General features: G+C 44.0%; 1 protein-coding gene across 1 annotated transcript in view; it reads right to left on the bottom strand.

Annotated features, from left to right (window-relative positions):
• LOC109507311 (receptor-type tyrosine-protein phosphatase S-like) overlaps positions 1-19,996 on the bottom strand; it is a 53,811-nt gene extending 33,815 nt beyond the window's left edge. Inside the window, exons 1-3 of the mRNA XM_019856642.1 lie at positions 19,208-19,996; positions 9,548-9,736; positions 2,538-2,648 (exon numbers count right to left, since the gene is read on the bottom strand). Of these exons, the coding sequence (XP_019712201.1) occupies positions 2,538-2,648; positions 9,548-9,736; positions 19,208-19,373 (466 nt within the window). The 5' untranslated portion in view covers positions 19,374-19,996. The remainder of the gene's footprint in view (positions 1-2,537; positions 2,649-9,547; positions 9,737-19,207) is intronic.
• Positions 19,997-21,019: the final 1,023 nt, after the last annotated feature.

Raw genomic sequence — 21,019 nt, 5'->3', positions numbered from 1 at the left:
ATTTTGGGCTTGTCCTGAAATTTCACCTGAAAGCCAAATAATGTTTTCTGAGTAGTGTATGTTTGATTGTAAACGGCAAATAAAAACTGCCTGTTGGACAGGGAAGTACACAAGTCGCGTTGCATCTTGACATTTATCCGTTTCGACCTTGTTAAATCCTTGTGGACAATTAGCATGTGAACTGATCGACACCGCCGGTGTCTTTGCACGGATGCACATCGTTCATTATTAATAAGTTGATTAACGTTAATTTGAGCAAATTTGTTATTTCAGAAGTACTTATCAAACTGGCAGCACTTCACATTAATCAGTCCCCAAGAAGTAGCTCAATGTTATTTACGCTACATTTGCTGGTGATCTTTTCTGTTCGGTCAATGCAGCTCAATAGAGTCCTTCCGTTACAAAAAAAAAAAAAAAATCTGTTTATCGCGGGTTGGGAACTGTTTCAAGTTTGAGCGACCTCAATCTAATTCACAAGTGCCATAAACTATGATGATGAGTCATTGCGGCAAACTCGCTGGCTATTTTATTTTATTCTCCTCTCGCTCATTACTAGTAATAAAGACGTCGACTTAAACGTGAATGTGAGAGTCGAAAATGTCAACATCGAGATGGAAATGGAGATGTCTTCCCGCCGTTTAGTCCAACTTCAAGCCAAGGGTCCAACACAAGAGCTGCAGCTTGACCACGAATCAAACAAACCGACGTGCGAGTATGACTGGGGAGTGCAAGCGAGGTTCCCGCTGGATGCAACAAGTGCAGCAGCTGCAATTTCAGGTTGATGCAATGGCACAAAAGAGCAGAGGAGGCAGGGGCAGTTTAATAAAAACACCGAGGGGGTGGGCACACTGGGCGTCATGCTCTCGGCGTGCAAGTGGTGTTCCTTTCGCTTTCCTTCTCTTTCTCTCTCTCTCTCACTCCTCTCATCATGCAAACACCTCTTTCATGTGATCCAATTCTTGGGTCTGCATGACAACAGGGCCATACCATGCAAAAAAAAAAAGAAATCATAGATTGGGGAGAGGGTTCTGCACACAAGGCCTTACAAAGCAGTCAATGCAAATAGCTACGCTACGCTATAGCACAGGGAGCGGATTTGGAGAAATTAAGCGAATCTGGGAGAGGGTTTTAACAGTCTAAATGGAGCGCGGTGGTCTTTCAGGATTTTCTGTCTGTCTTGCTTTCTTTGTTGTTTCCCTTCTGTTTCAATAAGAGAAGCTTTCTGAAACAAAGGAGTAACAAAAGAAAAGAGAGAGCACACCAACCTTCTCGAAGCTCTGAGGGATGGAAGGGGGTTGATGCGGAACACAATGACGTGAGGAGAGAGAACGAGGAAACACAGAGAGAATAAAAACGGCCTGCGCAAAGCCACGCACACCCGCGTGCGCACACACAAAACCACACGTACACACAATTGAGAGGCTACAATCGTTAGAAATGGTTCAACAGAGATTATGTGGTTGCACAATGGTGCCAGTAATGTCTTTTTTTTTTTTTGGGACCTCAGAAATTCCATATTTTAATGGTAGCACATTTTAATTGATTGACCTCGTACAGTAATGGTCAAACTCAGAGGCGGGCAAACTTATGCTCAGGGGTCACATTTAAGTTCTAAAACGGGTAGATGGGCCAGGTCATTTGTAGAGATGATCAAATTTTTAAATTTCTTAAAACATATCGGTAGATAATGAGGAAAAAGCTTTTGCTAACTAAGATTTGTGAAAAAACAAACAATTCAAAAGAATTTTTTATGAAAAATAATTAATTTGGGGCAAATAGTATATATCAAGCATGCACCATATTTCTTTTTGATAATACAATACTTCATTCTCTTCAAATTGCTGAATTCATAATTTGATTGTAAATATTTTCACGGTAATAAAAAAAAATGAATAAAATGTTAAATGCACAGTTGACTGTATGTAAAATTGATTGTATTATTTAACCCATCTGCATTTGAAATTTAAAAGCTGCTTGGTTTTAGACGATTGCATATTTAGGTATAATTTGCGTTAACTTTTATATTTGATCAACATGTAGGCTTCCTGCGCTACGGTATTTTTGCGCCGGTCATGATGGTGGCATTTAGAGAGCTAATTTATTTTTGGGACGATGGTATTTGCTGTTAAGAAAAAAATTGAGCAACCACTGATATTAAGGCTTGGGTGGGCCGGATTAAAGAGCGGAGTGCGCCTCAGGCTATAGTTTGCCCACCGCTGGTCTAACTCCTCAGGTCAGACAGCCTCGGGTACAAAATCGATTTGAGTAGACAGTGACGTCTCCATGCAGTTAAACCGTGGTGTGTTGGCCCACCCAACCACGGTTTAAGGTGGACTTGTTAAGGTGAAAAATACCAAATAAGACCAAAAACGTACTGCAGACAATGGATTGATTAGTAGTACTTGTTGAAAGAGCACAGCAAATGGAAATGATGTGTTTGGTTATCACACGACAGCACCCCAGCAGTGGTGATTTCACAGTGTTTCTCTGATGCTAACGCGTGTGTTTTTGTTGCATGTTGCGTCTTCAGGCCCTACCTCGCACGTAGAGGTTGGCTGGCGAGGAGTAGCGCACACCTTGAGAATTTGTGGCCACGCACTCGTACTTCCCTTGGTCGGTTTCCTCGCTGTTCTCGATCTGGAGAGCTCCTGAGGAGAGGGGGATGAAGAGAGGGAAGAATGATGTTCGGCGGAGTCAAAGACATTTTTGACGGCATCCGGCTAGCACACGGTTCATGTCTGTTTGTTCTTTTCCTGTGTCTTGGACATTGTGACCCTCGGGGATCTCCACTTGTATTGCTTCCGCATCCATCAAAGTCTGTTTTGTTGTTATTTCTTTTGTAGTGAGGCACCGTTTGAACAGAGTACAACAAATATAAGGCAAGTCTTCCTTGCAAACAGAGGATGGCTTGAGATACGAGTGACTCACCTTTCGAGTTTGTCGAGATACAAGCGCTCTTTCGGCTGATATTTTGCTTTGACTTGAGAGCAAAAATATGAGATGCCGTATGGTGATGGTGAGCTCAACTCCCTTAACAACAAGCAGTGGTTTGGCGGGAAGAGAACATTTCCTCAAAAAAAAGAGGCTTCAAGCTATTTACTGCCACTCTGAGTTGACGTTTATTGTCACATTAACCATAAAACAAAAACAATGACACATTGTGTCTTTAATACAACCACATAGCTTTGTCTGAGAGTTCATTTAGCTTAATGCTAACCAACAATGCAACGGCTAGTCTCACTCTACCTTATGCTAGCTAAAAAGATAGCTTCTACTCCTGAAAGCTAGCATTCGTCCGGATTTGCAACCTTGTTACTGTAACTACAGTGACAGGTAGTATAAACACCAACTAAATCATGTCATAAATGTTTTACCATTATGCTAAGCTGAGCTAATAATTTATTACAGATTGTTAGAGAATATCTCGCAGAAAATCAGAAAACAAATGGATCAAAATGTGTTGGCCAGTGTATGTAATTACTTTGTGCTTTTATTAAGCACAGTATTATGGAGTGCTATTCCCCTTATTAAAAAAAAAAAACAAAACTTTTTCAGAGGATTTCAGTGGGGAAAGATGATTTGCGATACAAGTGTTCAAGCACGGACTCATACATTTTTTTTAAACTCATATCGCAAGGCACCACTGTATAATCTGTGACCAAAATGTGACACGAAATTAATGCACAAAGTTTGTGTATCAAAAGGAAGCCCCCAAACGACTTTTTGCCAACTTTAAAGCGACAGTTATGTCCTTTTCCTTTTGGTTTTAGCAGCTAAGTGGCACACAGTCCCCAGCACCCCACAGCAACATCCCAATGATACTCCTTAACTCATCCGCTTGCCTCTTTTATTTCCTCAATTTTCATTCTCCTACTTTCCGTGGCTCCCTAAACTAAAATAATTCCCAACATTTGTCAGGTGTTCTTTTCTTCACCTGGTTTCAAAGAGTTCTATTCTTTCAGCTACTTCATTCCCCCCCTCGCTAACGGGCCTTTTGAATTACCAGCAGTGATTTTTTTTCCCTCCCTTTTTCGCAGCCTACCGTGTCACATTCATCTCATCCGAAACCAACTTTGACATGAAGCCTGAGGAGGAAGTACATAACCAGGCTTTCCACTCTGCTGCATTGCGCTGAGCAAAGACAAAAAAGAAGAAGAAAAAAAAAAAAAGGTATCACAATCCAAAATACACATCTCATACACACGCTAACCGTAGAACAAAAGAAACCCACACAGTCATACACACACACACACACCAATACATCCATGCACAAGCTATAGCATATTATACAGTGAGGCACATTAAATCCCTCAGGCTGGTTAAATATATCTACAGTTCATGGAAAAAAATAAACTGCTCAGAAAAAAATCAAGGGCATATTTGGAGTTACATTGTTTTGTTTAAGTGTTCCCTTTATTTAAGATAAGATAAGAAAACCTTTATTGTTTTATTTATGTATTTTAAAAATATATATATTTGAGCAGTATATATGCAAGCTAGGGGCGGCCCGGCTAGAGACCCTGTCAAATGAATTTAGGGAATTGTTTCGAAATGGCTTATAAATGTCGGAAGGTAATCGCTGAAAATGTCTGGCGACGAAGAACTAATTATCACTGAATTGTGGCCAATGAGACTAAAACTGTTTTTTCACCATTTCAATTTTCCACATTTATTTGGGGGTATGGTTTAAACAGTGAAGAAGAGTGTAGACACATTTAGGTTTTGAATTGAATGGTGGAAATCGCTAGCCAGCTATCAATGGCCCTAAAAGTGATGGGCCTACTATAAGATAACTACAATGAAAACTTCCACTTGTGAGCTATGCCCATATCGTTAAAAATAAGCTGCTCAACATCCTGTTTCAATGGCTCAAACTTTACTTGGTTTTAGTGTTTAGGATCCTCATTTGTAGCCGTACATTAATTTCAGGGTGGGATAAATGCTTCTGTCTTGGTGGAGGCAAATGCTCCCGTAAAAATTTGTGAACCGGGTCCAATTGCAGCAAATCAAAAGGCCAACGAACTGCCCCGGATTCCCGACTTCTTACTCAAATAGGATCGCTTTCTGATGTCGGACTTAATGCTATTTGAAGAGTAAATATCTATAGTTGCAGTCACGAAATAAAACTGCGTTGGAATGTTGCCGCGAGTGTTATTCTACATTACAACCTGAGTTGAAACATCTGCATAATGTTGGTTTAATGAACACCGTTTCCGCTCGTATTTCCCGTTTAAATTAAACGTAGCGCAGTATGGCGTAGAGAAGATAACTGTCGCAAAACATTGAATCTAATGGTGGGTTCTCATATCCAATTGCATCCAGCTTGTACACCATTAAAAAAGAACTAATAAAATGAGTTCTATTACCTCGTAAGTGGCTTTTGTGTGTGTTTTTGTGCATCGTTCTCCAAGGGGGATAAAGTTCGATTTTTTTTTTCCCGGCCATTTTTGTCTCAACGTTGAGAGCTCAAGCTCGGCAATCAATCATCCACCTGAGCCATTTTTTTTTCCAGACACATGAAAGGAAAACAGCTCATGGCTCTCCTGTTTTTCTTTGGGTCCCCCCCCCCCCACACTTTGTTCACAATGAAGGGAAAGAATGTGATGAATTGGATTGAGAAATCCTTGAGCCTCAGTGTCCTCCAGAAACAAAGTGTAGTCAGGAGTACGATCAGACGGTGCTGACGTCAGATCGACATAAAGAACACAAAAACTTTTGTCTAGCGCAAAGGTCACAATATGCGTATACTGCGGATACACAAACGAGCAGCGGTCAATCAGTCGGCTAAAGCGTGACCTACAAAAAGAGAGAGTCGAGGAAAAAGAAATGGACAAGTAAGCTGCTTAAAGAGACGTGATCTCTGTCAACCCAGTTGCAGGAAAATGGTTGAAGGTGTTTGATGACTATCTTGGCTGAAATGATACTGCTTGAACTGATAGCTGGACCGGCTCAAATGGAACACCTGCAGTCAAATGCGGTAGAACGCCACCAATCTTTCAAGAAAACAAAACAAAACACATCCTTCTTGTGCAACTTTGCCCAACCTTTCCCCACACCACGATTCGTAGGTAAGGCAGGTCTATCCATTGCTCAGCAGTCAACCTCCGGGGCCAGATTGCAAGCCATCTGCTAGGCCGTCGGTGTCAGAGTCCGTTAAGTGCTTTGGTAAACTCTGCGACTCCTAGTCCCTCATGCCATATATTGACAGATACACTGTCATACTTTTTAAATTTTTTTTTTTTTAGCTTTTATGCGTTGCCATGTCAAACAAAACATGCCTTTAACCCTTTCAGGGACAGCGGTCACTACAGTGGACAGCTTATCATGTTCTCAGGTTACAGGTTATCGTTATTGGTGGATGAAAGGGTTGAACGCTATTTACATGCACATTCAGCCTCCCAGCAATGCTACAATATACACAAAACAGAAGAATCCAATCACAAATGACCAGTTGCATTATTAATCATTGTATCGGGAATGTTTTATGTTTTTGTCATGTTGTTGGATGAAAATTGATTTTGAACTGCTCCAGATGTACCTCGCACAGTTGTGTGTTGCGATCAGGGGGCTTTTATATACTATTGATGGTTTCTATAATTGCACGGCGGGGGTATTAAAAAGCAGATTAAGTGGGGTAAATCCCAATTGAAGGCCCCAGGTAACGAATACAAAACAGACCACTGCCGGTATATTCCTACAAATAGATCCTGGCCGGGCCATTAAGGCGTTGCCCTCCGGGAAACAACAAAACCCCCTCAAAGGCGCTGTTTATGTACCCTTGACACTTGACTTTTACAGCTAGGGAACCTTTTCAGCCCTGAAAAGGGCACAATGGAGTTCGATAATTAGCCCGATGGAATACATTAATGTACTTTGTGTCTGGCGGGACAGAAATTGATTGCGACGCTATTTCTGGAAATATGGAATCTTTCTAAAATAGGGTGCAGTTAATATCCCAAACCATTTTTTTTCATCCTCACCCATACGAGCCACAGGAATATTTCCACCTCTCAATAAAGAAAAAGAGAGAGAAGGAAAATAACATGTCCCCAAACACACCCCTGGCTGCGATCCAGTGAGAGTTGGCAGCCGTCTCCAAAATCAGAGGCAGAGCTTGGAAGGTGCCCTCCTTTGAGTGATCTGAAAGGAGCATCATCCACACAACATCCTGCCACTATTTTGTGCGTCGCTCAGGTGTAATTGATTTCCTCTAAGGCGTCTCACGGCAGCGTTTGGTTCATTATACAGCAACATTTTGTTGCTCGGCGCTGTAGCGCTTTTGTTGAGTTGAAATCCCATTAAAACCTCACACTGAAACCGTACCTTGCAATTTGTCTTGATACTCTTTTCATCGGAGTGATACTTGGCCTCACATGCTGCACTTGTGAATAAGTCTCATGTCTGGGTAACTCTCAACAAAGGCCCAAATAACTATTGGAGAAGGTGAGATGAAATATATGACGGTAGTTAATGAAGTACAAGACAACTTGCGAGATGCGTGAGAGCCGAGCCTACGTCAGCAGTGCGGCGAGCAGCAGAGGACGAGCTGAATAACGCAGAGTGTCAGTTTTGCTCTTTCTTTGGCCACTTTTCTTTGGCTTGTCAACAAGGAGTGCAAAGAGAAGAAGCAGACCGACGATGTACGTCAAAAGCATCACCAACACTCATAATCAACATCGGGGTAGAGTGTTTGGAGGTTTTAATGGTGATTTGCTTGTTTTTACAATTTTTTTGGACAGTCACATTTCTTTTTAACACCAGCTGCAGGTGAAAAGCTTCCACAGGAAGTTATCGATCCGCAAGGCAAGACGCTGCTCTGAAAATTGGGATTTTCTTTTTTCATTTCTTATTTTCATTGTTGACTGAACAAAGACATTCTGAAAAGAAGCTGGTCATAGGACGCATATTTAAACCACAGGTTAGCATTTTGTGTAGATTTTATATCGCTTTTGTGGCCACCATTGAAAGAGGAAACAAAATCTTACGTCACGTTTGGGGCTCCATGCATATATCGCCACATTTTCCTACTGATGTCCAAGTCAGCGTGTACAAGTGGCTCATTATATTAATAGCATAATGTTGTAATGAATCTAATTTGAGATGGATTTTTTTTTTTTCAGTGAGCATTACTCAGCCTGCGAACTACAGCCAGAGCTCTTGCAAGTGAGGGATTTGCACCAGCTGCCAATACTCCTTCCTTACAGAAGTTAAGGGAACTGCAGCACATTTCTTGTAAAAACTAAGCCACGCTATGCCTTTAGTTAAAACCTTATTTTGAAATATACTGGTAAATTAATCTTATCAGCCATCACCTTACTTCTATGCTGGTATGACAGAATATTAACAACCATTAACTGACTGTATTTTATGCTTGAATGAGCGTTAATGTCATGAAAATGTGACTTTTATCAAGATTTTATGACGATGACAGTTTGGCTCTGATTTTTTATTTAATTTTTTTATTTCCAACAGTAAAAACTGTTTACAATGGGAAGCGATGGAACGGATTGTGTTTAACTTTCAAGGCCGTGGCCCTATCATAGGAAATTGTTTGGCATAGATATAGTATGGTAGCGATGTGATGGACTTGAGCAAAAAAAAAAAAAAAAAAGAAAGCAAAACATCCATGAATAAGGTCAATCCTTTGACAGCCAGGTAGGTCAGCTGTTGCAAGAAATGTTTGAAAGTTTCCGAAGCCACATTTGTACAAATGGAGATTGCAGATGAAAGGTTGACAAAGGGGTAGGAGCGATCAGTGAAGTGTGTCGGCCGACAGCGGCGAGATAGCGAGGCCGGCGGAGCGGACGAGCCCCGCAGAACGTGGGTTTGGGCTACAGCAAAACGATTTTGCCTCACCATCACTTTCATTACCCCTGAGGACAGCTGAGGCGAAAAATAGCTGAGGAATGCTTGTCTGCTTATTCCAGGAGAGACTGTGTGGTCTCTGCAGAGGAGCACAAACAAAGCTGAGCAAACTGTCTTTAGTGCAAAACGCTCATCCCTCGATCTGCCTGTCAATACACACGTGCTCTCCTGTCTCCAAAAGCAAACATTCTTTCATTTGACGTGATTTCAGTGTGAGTAACAACAACAAAAAAAGCATCACATCAGTAAAAAAAAAAAAAAAACCCACCTGACACCATAGGCTTTGGTTTTGAGCTGTTTCTGTGATGCATGTTTAATTTAGTGGGTTTGTGAGGCATGAGTTGCTTTGTAGCACGGCTGGAGTTCCGGAGTTAAAATAATACGTGTATAGGGTGAGGCACCTATTAAGTATCAGGAATTTGATTAAAAACAACGACGTTCCCCTTGGCTGCAGAATTAAGCAAATTCATAAAATTGGCTCTGAAAAGGTTGTAAATCCCCACGCCGTCAGTGAGGAGCATGTAATCTCTCGATCGTAATCACAAATAAAGCATGATAATCGCCAAATTTAGAGCAATGGGGATTTTATACGATAGCATTTCTAAGCTTGAGATGCATTTTTTTTTTGGTTTTGCTTTTTGTAAACCTGAATGGGCTTGAAAATGAAGTGGAAATTTCTCACCTGATCGGAGCTGTTTGATGCGGCCTTGACTGGTGCTGGGTTCAACAGGCAGAAAGTCCTTGAACCAGGAAATCTCCGGGTCGGGGATGCCACTGGCGGCACACAGCATGGTGGCCGTCCTTGTGCGCTCCACCACCTTCAACTGGGGGCCCATATCGATACTCGGGAAGCCAAATGGCAACAGGTCCTCTGGAGGGGGGTAGAAAATAAACAGGATTAATGGACGATGCGCCATTGGCAATTAAGCATTAAAATAAACCAAAGGAGGCAAATGGTCAAAAAGATTGTACGGGGAAGAATAATTAGCGCAGAACTGGTGTTCTGACCTTATAATGCGAGCACACATTTTTAGCTTTGACTTTCTGTGAGTGGGATTCTAAAAAACATTTTTTGGAAGAGACCTCTACAGACTGTGACATCTTCAAAAATGTGCCTTACATTTGTGAAGAGTTTGAATCCATTTTTCATCTCTGCACTGGCACAATCACAACAGAACAAAATCCATCCTTTTTTCTAGCACCTAATGTCCCAATGCCCCATTCACAACACCCTTTGATGAAAACCTTGCTACAACACGCCTTTGTGTAGAATGTGCTGTGCATGGCCATTTATTTGATACCCGTGCCATGCACACAGTCGGTTTGGTAGATACTACAACATTAGTGTCTCCTTCCATATCATTATGAGATAACACTAAGTTTTCACGTGCTGATAAAGCATTCTTGTTGCCACTGGCATCCAACACATGATGTTCGGAAACTTTCAGCGTGTAAATCTCTCTTTAAATCCACCCTGAACCAAAATTATGATCCACCATGTGGGGTATGTCACAAAAAAAACCCAAGACTGGTGTCACAAAAGCTACTCGGGTTCTCTATCTATCTATCTATTTAGCTAGCTAGCTAGCTATTTAGCTAGCTAGCTATCTATCCTAGCTAGCTATCTAAAGTCCGCATGTCAAAGAGTGCTGCATGGGTTAATCCAGCGTGCATGAAATCCTCCCTTGTCTCCCTCAGAGCAGAAACATAAGACATCCACACAAACGCGGTGATGTGAGAGCCACTGTTCCCCGCCTTTCACATCTGCAGTGGCTTGAAAGAGGAGATACTAGCAAAGACAGCGGGGCCACTATATCCGTCCTCATTAAAGCTGCAGGTTTTTTTTTTCTTCTCTCAGCTAGCTAGTCATTAGGTGATTTAGTAGGCGGGCAGACGCGCAGTAAGGTTCTCCGTGTTTCTGACAGGCCGTCACTACAGGAGGGTAAACATACCGCCCAATTGTTAAGAGAGTTACTGAAAAGAAAAGTCATAATAGTCATCACACACACACACACACACACACACACACACACACACACACACGACCCCCACCTCCACCCCCCCGCTGACGAACACACGCCGACAGTGACGGTGGCATTGAACGGTGTGCATGTCACGGTAAGGCTCTGTGTGCTTGTAACGATTCCTGCATGTCTAATAATGATGCAGAGATATGCTCGGTAACAGCAGTTGCAATTAGGAGCCGGGATCAAGGGGACGGGCAGGGCGAAAGGGGTAATAAGGACTTGTTAGCAGTAATTGTTTAAATGCAGCGACTATTAGGGAGGCCGATCTGGAAAGAGTGCCCGTGCCTCTGGATGTCTGATTATGTCGTAAGGCTGCGGACAAGTATGTGTGCATGTTGTGTACGTGCTGGGATTTTTGGCGTGTGTCTGTGGCAATTATGCACACATCTCGTATGGATACTTTGTGGATACTTTCCTGGTGAGGTGTTTTTGGGATATAAAAACCCACAGGAGGTCTTGAGATAGGAATTTTTGTTCACAACTGGTCTTGTGGCGGCCCGGTGGGTGAGTGGTTAGTGCCTCAGCCTCACAGTGCAGAGATCGTAGGTTCGATCTGGCTTCGACCTTCCTGTGTGGAGTTTGCATGTTCTCCCCTCTCCCCGTGCCTGTGTGGGTTTTCTCCGGGTACTTCGGTTTCCTCCCACATTCCAAAAAACATGCATGGCAGGCTGATTGAACACTCGAAATTGTTCCTCGGTATGAGTGTAAGCGCGGATGGTTATTCGTCTCTGTGTGCCCTGCGATTGGCTGGCAACCGGTTCAGGGTGTACCCCGCCTACTGCCCGAAGACAGCTGGGATAAGCTCCAGCACCCCCTTGTGAGGAAAAAGCAGATTGGAAAATGGATGGATGGATGGAACTGGCCTTGGACTGGCTCAGTGTCCCTCTGGTGGAACTCGACGAACGTCCCAATGGCAAGGAATTGCGAGCATCCTTCCTTTCTGAAAGTGCTGCATCGTGACTCAAATAAGTGGACCAAAAAATAAATAAAATAAAGGGCCAAAGTTTTGTCCACACTTTAGCTAATGTTTGCTATCTATTCTTGTCACTTGTGGAACCTGATCCATCCCACCCACCCACCGAGTAGAAAAGCAGTCGCTTCCAGTTCCATATAGATACGAATACGCAAACAGGCTCTCAAGTAAATAGGATTAAGCATCTCGATGACAGCAATCCAGATGGTCAGACACGTAATCAAGCATCCATCAGCCCCTCTGCTTCCTCCTTTCCTTGCGCTTTTAACCACTACCTCTCTTGCACATACACTCCGACACCTCCTCCAGACCTGCGCCTATAATTACATATTCCACTTTCCCGCAGCCGAAAAGCAATTACCAGTGGCAATTTCCTTGGCTGATAAATCAAGCCTACGGAAGTCTCCTGGACGGAAGGACAACACAAGCTGCCCAAATGTTGTCAGCTTTGGAGTCCGTCCCAAATGTCGACCGTGGCCACGTCAAAGGTCCGCTCGTTGTTCCTGTTGTATTTCTTCGTCACCGCCTGCAGCCTCCTGCTACCTTAACATATGACAGACGTGCGCCATCTGCTTCCAGGCGCTGTTCTGTGGTGGAACACAGCTTCAATGGTGATAGAATCAATCTTTTTTTTTTTTTTTTTTTGGAATTCATCTACTTTGAAGTGTCATGGTCGGATGGGAACATCAAGCAGCCGCAGTTGAGAGTTGATGAGAGAAATGACGCCAAAAGGCAAAAGTAATGAATCTCATAGCTTGTGCGGCCCCTTTTGAGAGAAATAACCCGGCGATAAAAACGCAGGGTGTGGACCACCTCTCCCAAGTATCCCACGGCGGATCAATGCTAATGATCCCGCCGAACTGGTGAAAGGGGGAGGAGGGACAGGAAGTTGAGCAGGGATATCGATAGGCAGGTCAGAATGGTCCCTTGAGGTAAAGAATACGCTATGCCTTACATCTGCTGCCCTCTGCCCCGCCTCAACCCCCCCTCCCCCCTCCCCCTTCTCCTGAGAGGACTGATATGGTCTTTTTATCGCCACGCCGTCTGTGACTTGCATCGACTCTCTGGGTGTTAATAACCGCACAGCACCGCGCAGGGGTCAGGGCGGATCCGTTTTGTGTATTCCAGGTCGATATTTATCAATTCACGGTTGACCATTTAAAGTCAAATTCCCTGCAACACAGATTCTGACCACAATCTTCTTGAATAAGGATTAACTCGCTGAGGTGTTGGCTTTTTGTGTGTGTGTGTGTGTGTGTGTGTGTGTGGGGGCGGTTGTTGGGTTTTTTTTTTTGTCATGCCGCTACACCACAGGGTACCAGTGGAGGTGTTAGGATGACAATGGAACCGGAAATTGAAATTATAGCGACATCTCTCCTGGCTGCTACGCCATTTATGCAACACAAAAGTCACAATCGGTGAACTTCATTAACAAAAAGGACAACTGAACATTGAGTGTGTTTGTTGCTTTCTTGTAGAGAATCTCCTCCCGGGGCGTGAGCGGTATTCTCTCGTATCATAATTTGCGTTCATGTCATTTCAATGAATAACAATATTCTGCAGAGGGGAAAAAGTGGAGAACACCCCTCATATTTTCATCAATATTTTATCATACCTTTTCATGGGACAATAATGGAGAAATTACACTTTGCTAGCCAGTGTGCGGCTTGTATAACGGTGTGCATTTTCTGTTCTTTAAAATAACCCAACAGACAGCCATTAATGTCTAAACTGCTGGCAACAAAAGTGAGTACAACCCGATGTGAAAATGGTCAAAAACGTGATAATGAGTGTATTTTTGTGAGCTACTGCAACAGCGGGCTCACCTGCATTACGCAAAAACACTACGCATCTCTTATTTGTCATCCAATATTTTTTTTTCCAAAATTATAGATTGTGTTCATATTTACTTTACTTTGGTAAAAAAAAAATTATGGTTTCTTCTTTTTAGACAATGACACCGGAACATTCCAGTATTTCCTGTTTGACTTTTTTTTTCAATACAAACATTAATGTGTTGCTGTTCTATCACTGTTGACGGATGGATAGTCAGACGCGCGCATATTCTGCAGATAGTGCACATGTCACAGGTACTGGATGCTACGTTACAGTTGACTGGTGAGGAGAAGAGGGATGGGATGTGGGAGCTACAGGTATCGAGCCTGCCTCCTGGATGAGTCAGCGGCTGCTTGAAATAGATACTGCAGGCATGGCCTTGATCACGCTTTTCACCAAATGAATCATTTATCAGACACAAACACTGCAGTAAAAAAAAAAAAAAAAAAAAAGTCCAGCTTATTTTTCATCTCCTGGATAAATTGATAAGACAGCATATGGAAAACCGAGCAGCGCGTCTATAAACACAGAGCGTGTCAACAGCGTTTTCAGGAACATTGGCAAGGACCAGCCGGCATTGTTTCCCGGAGCTGCGTGTATGTGCGCATGACGAGGTTTGAGCACGTACATTTTGGCCCGACGATGTTTACAGAAGGACATCCGGGCCGGGTGCCCAAAAAGCAGGCGGCAAAAGCAACCGGATTCGGGCAAATATGCAATTCATTCTTCGAACCGACACACATGCTCAAAATGACACACAGAGTCAAGGACCTCGCGCAAATGATGCAAACACACAAAACCGATTCCAGTTTTTCTCTCCCGTGTCGCTAAGCTTTTTGTTCCCGTCCCTCACGCGTGCACGCACAATGGAAAAGAAAAAAAAAAATCAGCATTGTCCAGGTTGGGAGACCCGCTGCTTCTTCTTCTTCCTCCGGTTCATTTGTGTCAGGAAGGGCCACGTGCATGAAAGAAGCCTCGAATAAAAGACGATCGCGGGAGCCTGATTCAGGAATAATCTGCAGTCCTCGGAGGCTCTAATGCTTTGACTCCTATAGACTGAGGAGGAGCACTTTAAATGCTAATGGCCCTTTATGAGAATAGATCACCGCACAACACAATGAAAAATAAGGCCCGCGAGTCACCTCTATCTACGAGCCTTGCTTCGGCTCAGCACTCTGATCCGCCAGCGCTAAACACACACATCAAACACAGCACCTACACACACACATTTCCATGCAAACAAGCGTGGAGAATCCTGTGCGCAAGGAGGAGAAAAGGGAGACAGGAAGTTAAAAAAAAAAAAAAAAGTTTCTCCACTCAAGGAGTGTAATCCTCTTGCAGGACGAGATGTTTTTTTTTCTGCTGCTCGAGCCGCCGGGCTGCCAGTGCAGCAGCAGACACCCGAGGGGGGGTGGGTGGGATCTGATCTGACTGTCCGTCATATGAAGGGTGTTTATGGCGGCAGATCATCTCTCCTCCCTCACCCCGTGCCTCCCCCACTTCACGCTTCCCTTTCTCCTAAAATGGGGCACCGGGAAATGAGTATAATCAGGATTACACTGCACAAACCACCCGCACACAAACATGCGCATCGCAACCTGCACTCCTAAAGAAGGAGTTAACGCGTTCGCACGCAGTCGCAGCACAAACAAGCACACACCCCTGCTGCAGCGATGAGAGCCTCTCGCCCACCGGAGGTTTTCCAACATGCAGAAGTGCAGATATCCACATTTCCTGAAGGCTCAACGAAATGACTGCAATGTGCATAGAAGTGCTTGGTTTGCAGCGAAAGTGAAAGTGAAAGCGGGGGGGGGGGGGGTCGGGGAGGGCGTTTGGACGGACATTGAGGTCAGGCAGGATAGATGACTGTAAAAAATGAGAAAAAAAAATGAATAAAACAAGAAGAGATGAAATTAGAAATGGCCTGCCGTGGGCCATAAGAAGCCACTGAGAGTAGTGAAAGAAATGTGATTGTGAAATGAGCTAGCGTGTGTGTAATGGAACAGAAAAGGTAACATCCGAGAGCTCAGTGACGATAGCCTGCCACATCTTCGTCCATTAGAGCAGTAAACCACATCCAGAGGCCCACCACAAGCACCACGCGAGCTGCTATTAAGGTCGGTCAACCATTATACTAAATGGTGACATAGAGCATGGTAGTGGACTAAAATACTTTTTTTTTGCACAAGTGGAAGCTTTGGCCACTAATGGAAAGCATCTTTGTGACATCAATGGCCCAGAGACTATTTTCTTGAATGTATCGTTTGATATTTTGGTAGACTTTATACTTAACGCCAGTCGTGGATGACATGATCTTTTCTGAAGTGTCTTCATATTTTATAGGTTGTTGGGGTTCAGGGCTTTCAAGTCATACGTGCAAAATATTCAAATGTAGTGAGTTGTACCGTTGAAGATGATGGGAAATAATTGGCGTTGTGTAGACAGATTTACGTTTCTTCTTATGGCTAATACAAAATAAGTGAAAAAATGAATGCATCTGAATTTTCCAGTGATAACGTTGCCTATTGTCGTTTTAGCGAGTGGTCACGATCTTTTTTTTTTTTTGTGAAGCATACCACCGTGTCGGAAAGCCAAACAACGAGTGGGCTGACGGAACCCCGTCTAAGTGTGATTATCATATCGTGCCCTTTAAAGTGTTGTGAAGTCTAAGCCTTTAAGCCTTTATATTAAAAAACAATGAGGGTGAAGGTCATGCTAACATAGTTACGCGCAGTGCTGCTGTGTTTCAGCCCATAAAACGCTTGCCTGAAAACATGCTCGATCAAATGCGCGGATGTTTATCCGCAGTTGTCAGAGGGCCACGCGGCTTGAAAATCGTCGCGGTGTCTTCTCATGCAGCCAGTTTGTTGTTTTAACAAAACACAATTCGATTCTACCAGGAGAAGATTACGAACGCACGGATTTGATTTGGGCGATTCCGGTTTTAAAATTCAGCCTGCGTGACAGAAAACACGGGAAAATTCATTTAGCAATCTTGTGATTCGGCTTCACGATACGATGTGTTTGTTTTGTTGGTGCCGTAGTGGCGTACAACTCAAAGTTGTTAGCTTGCCAAGCTCCAAGAGATGGTCGAAATATTAGAAACGCCAATCAGTACAATATCACAAATACAAAGGTTAAAATGATACTTCTGAAGTTGAAAATTGATTGAGCATTATTTTGAATTCTTGACATAGCTTCATGACATGTACCTAATTTTCTTATTGATGAGTGTACAATTGAGCCAGATTTGTTTTAGTTTGCTGTGCCACATTAATTAGATTTTATTAGCTGATTAGGGTTCCAGAGAAAGAAGCAAACAAATGAAAAACGAGCACTACGAGTCTTCGGCCTTCCCTGCTGATCTGAACATGGCTGATCACGTGAGCAAAAAAAAAAAAAAAAGAATTGATACGGTACCATGAGTACCGACCATGATATGGTGTCTCTGCCTAATTCCGCATCTGTTAAGTTGTACAACAAGAGCCTGCGTAACGTTGTTTGGAAATACTTAACTACAATAACCAGTTTTGTTTTTTTTTACACGTGAGGTTAAACGTTTTTTGATGTCCCTCGCAATCCTCTCTTCAATTCGGTGCGTGGAGCTGCTGATTAGGAGGAATCAAATCAAAGATGTCACGATGACATCATTTGGATTCAAGTGAACACAAACACAAACAAGGCCAACGTGAGCACACGCGCGCCGAGAGGCTCGCCCACCCCCAGGTGTAGTTCATCTGGTAATGGCTTTTAGATCGGGGCTGTGTACAAAGATGATGGGCCGGGTTAACAGATGGCCAAGGGACGCCCGGGCCAACCTTCTGTTCATCGGTCGGCAGAGCCCACTTTTCCCTTCTTGCCTTCTTTTCCCTCTTTCCCCTCCACTCCTCTGTCATCCCATTCCATCTCTTTTGTTTCACTTGACTCACGCCACCACCCGTTTCTTCACCCCCTAGCAACTGTGCTTCACCTCTCCTCGACCTCCCTCCTCCCTCTCGCCTTTGCTTCCTCAATTTCCGCCAGCAGATACGGGTTGTCTGCCAGCCCCGAGTCTAATCCCCCCCACATTTTTTTTTTTTTTTCACGGCCTAGCCGCTGTTGCGGCCATCCCTTCCTATTTCTTTGTCCTTTGCTGCTGTGCTGGGCAGATGGCCAGCGCTCACAGCTGCAAGTCAAGTTCATAGCGTGTTGGAGCACCACATTGGAGAGCATTCCTCCAAGGAGGCTGTGAACCAGTGATTAAGCGGCACTCTGGCCAGGATGCGCCAGTGATTGGGGCATGCTGGGATACGGCAGCTCTGATAGCCTGCGAGCCTGACGCGACCATAAAAAGAACAGTCAACTGCAGCTTCATGCGGAGGTCGAGGCTTTGGCCCGGCTCGCTATGGCAACGGGGTGGGCAATAACCCAAGCCAAGGGCCCGCACATGTAAGAGAATGATGAAGCACATGGGCTCCTTTCTCCAGAGGTGGCAAAAATTACTGATTGAACACCTGTGCTCAACGGGGAGGAGGTTTGCAATTTTACACCCCTCCCAAAAAAAAAAAAAAAATCACTTTTTGTCATATCCGTAAAAATTGTCAGTCTGACCTGACAGCGGTACATGAGTAAAATGATCTGTGAATAATAAGATCCCCTTTCAGCTCCCATCTTGAAACCACAACACCTGAGGAAAACCAGACAGAAGGCATTTCAAACGAGGGATCAATCATTTGTTTGCGTACCGATCTCCGACAAAAAGCTGGGCGGGCTGGCGCAGCACAAAGAATGTCTTGAAGATGATCCTGGGAGAGTAAATAATGAATGAGCTCTCAACTTGTATGGCACGTTTGAGTTTTCTTCTGTGAAAGATACATAAAACATGCTAAAACTGTCTCCTCATTCAGCGGGCGCAGGATCTGGAGCAAATGGGAGGGTTGAGTGTCTTGCTCAGGGACACTTCGACATGGTCGCAAGGGATGGGGATGAAACCCACAACCTTGGGGTTGAGAAAAAAAATCATCCATCACCTGAGACTCGCCACCGCGAGGAGTGACAGGTATTTAATCTCAGACCACGTCGAACCAGCCTAGAGTAGGGGCTCTATTTTTGTAGACTCGCGCCTGGGCGCTCGGCAGAAAGTACAAAAATGAAATAATGTTGACTTCATGACTTCCCAGGTCGGCCTGGTGGTCGACGAGTTAGCGCGTCGGCGTCACAGTGCAGAGGCGCAGGGTTCGATTCCGGCTCCGGCCTTCTTGTGTTGCATGTCCTCCCCTGTGCCTGCGTGGGTTTTCTCCGGGTTCTCCGGTTTCCTCCCACATTCCAAAAACATGCATGGCAAACTGATTGAACACTCTAAATTGTCCGAGGTGTGATTGTGAGCCTGAATGGTTGTTTGTCTTTGTCTGCCCTGCGATCGGCTGGCCACCGGTTCAGGGTGTCCCCCGCCTCCTGCCCAAAAACGGCTGGGATAGGCTCCAGCATGCCCGGAACGGAAAATGGAGGGATCATGACTTTGCCTCACCTCTGATAATGGCCAGCTTTGCCGTGACTGACAGCTCTCCTGCGCTGTTACGCGCGACACACTCGTAGATGTTCTCGTCTCGAGGTGCTCTGAGAGGCTGGATCCTCAGCACGGCGCCTGCGCCGTCGTCAAACTCGATGGTCTGGATGGCAAGAGAGAAAGACATTAATGTCGTCGCAGTGGAAGCGGATCCACAATCGTAAACGAGAGGAGTTAGAGCGAAACGTTTAAACCATGAATATACCACAAACTATGAGTCTCCAAACACTTTCCAATCATTTTAGATTCACATTTAGAAAACTTTATTTATCCCTGTTGTACAATTCAAGATCATTTTACAACATTGCAGATCATCTTATTTGGAGAAGAAAAAAAGCACCGGAAGTGCCTGAGTATATCGGCTAATTGACGAGTACAAACGAGACCTCCATTCAGCAGAGCAAAACGTACGAATGCAATAAAGACGCCGTCGCAGTAACAACCTACGCTAAATTTAGCAGCGTACTTCCTTGAAACCAATTGCTACTTTCGTGTACGCCGGTGCTTTTGGTGTCATCTTGGCACGATAGAAAGAGTTTTGAAAATAAACACAAGGGTCAATTTGATGAATGGCGCAGGGGGTCACAAGTTCGTATTTTTCTTTGTCGTCATCTGTATCTGGTTACAAAAGTAATTCCATTCCAGTCATCGTTTGTTTGTTTCTTTTGTTCACGTCATGAAAGGCACGATGACGCAATCAATATTTTACCTGTCACAATCTCAATTTGGTGTCCCGCTCCGATTGTAAAATTATCATTCCACCAAAAATGTTACAAAACCACAAAGGGTTAAGGTGTGGTTTCGAGTTAGGTACGACTGCATCGACTGTTTGGTCCATCATTGCTCATATTTTTCTTTGGTTGTTATTTTTGGCAAGCGGCATCTAAATCCCCAAAGTGAGATTGAGCAGTAATGTGGAAGTTGTGATAGAAATTTAACAGCAGTGTGGAGTTTATGCTAATTATCGGTACTGTACTTGACCCCATCATTTAGACCACATGTGTCAAACTCAAGGCCCGGGGGCCAGATCCGGCCCCCCGCCCCCACATCATTTTATGTGGCCCGCTAGAACAAATCATGTGTGTCAACTATCATGATTCTTGCTGCAATCTGTACCGAAATGTCAAATTGTCATGGGTAATAAATAATGAGATTTTCCACCGGCCCTCTGCGGAAAGCCGTAACTCCGAAGTGGCCCGCGACAAAAAATGGGTCTGACATCCCTGATTTTGACACATACCTGCAAGAATCTGGTGTCTTGTGGCAAGACACCCCAGCAAGTCATACTTACCATTCTGGGCTCACTGTCGGGAATGCAATGTGGTCCCATGCATTAAGTGACAATCAATGATTAATTTTCAGGCAAGTCTTAGTAGCGGTCATGGTTTTAGTAGCATGCATGTATGAAAAGAACCACATACTAAAGCTTCAATTAGATACAAGTTGCTCATTGGTGCATGACCCCTCCCTCCCCCTTCCCCCCAAAAAAGAAAATTGGCTTCCAATGGTTTACATCTGTTCATCCCTCCGAGCAAGCCAACGATTGCTTCATTTAACCCCACTTCCCAATGGCTGGGCCTCAACTGCCAAAGAACATAATGCAGAATATTGCCTTCGAGTGAACCGTAAAACTTTTAGCACGTAATGATTGTAATGGATGCCAATTAAATGTTAATGCTGGTATTGAAGGAGTGTTGGTTGATTTCCACCGCTGTACGTCGCACCTGTGTTCTGATGAAAATTCAAGATTGTAAAAAGGCGAAGGATACAAAT

Source organism: Hippocampus comes, unplaced genomic scaffold (assembly GCF_001891065.2).
Source record: "Hippocampus comes isolate QL1 unplaced genomic scaffold, H_comes_QL1_v1.1 scaffold105, whole genome shotgun sequence".
In the NCBI taxonomy this organism is placed as follows: Eukaryota; Metazoa; Chordata; class Actinopteri; order Syngnathiformes; family Syngnathidae; genus Hippocampus; species Hippocampus comes.
The sequence above is the reverse complement of the archived record's forward strand: the minus strand, read 5'-3'. Positions and strand labels throughout refer to the sequence as shown.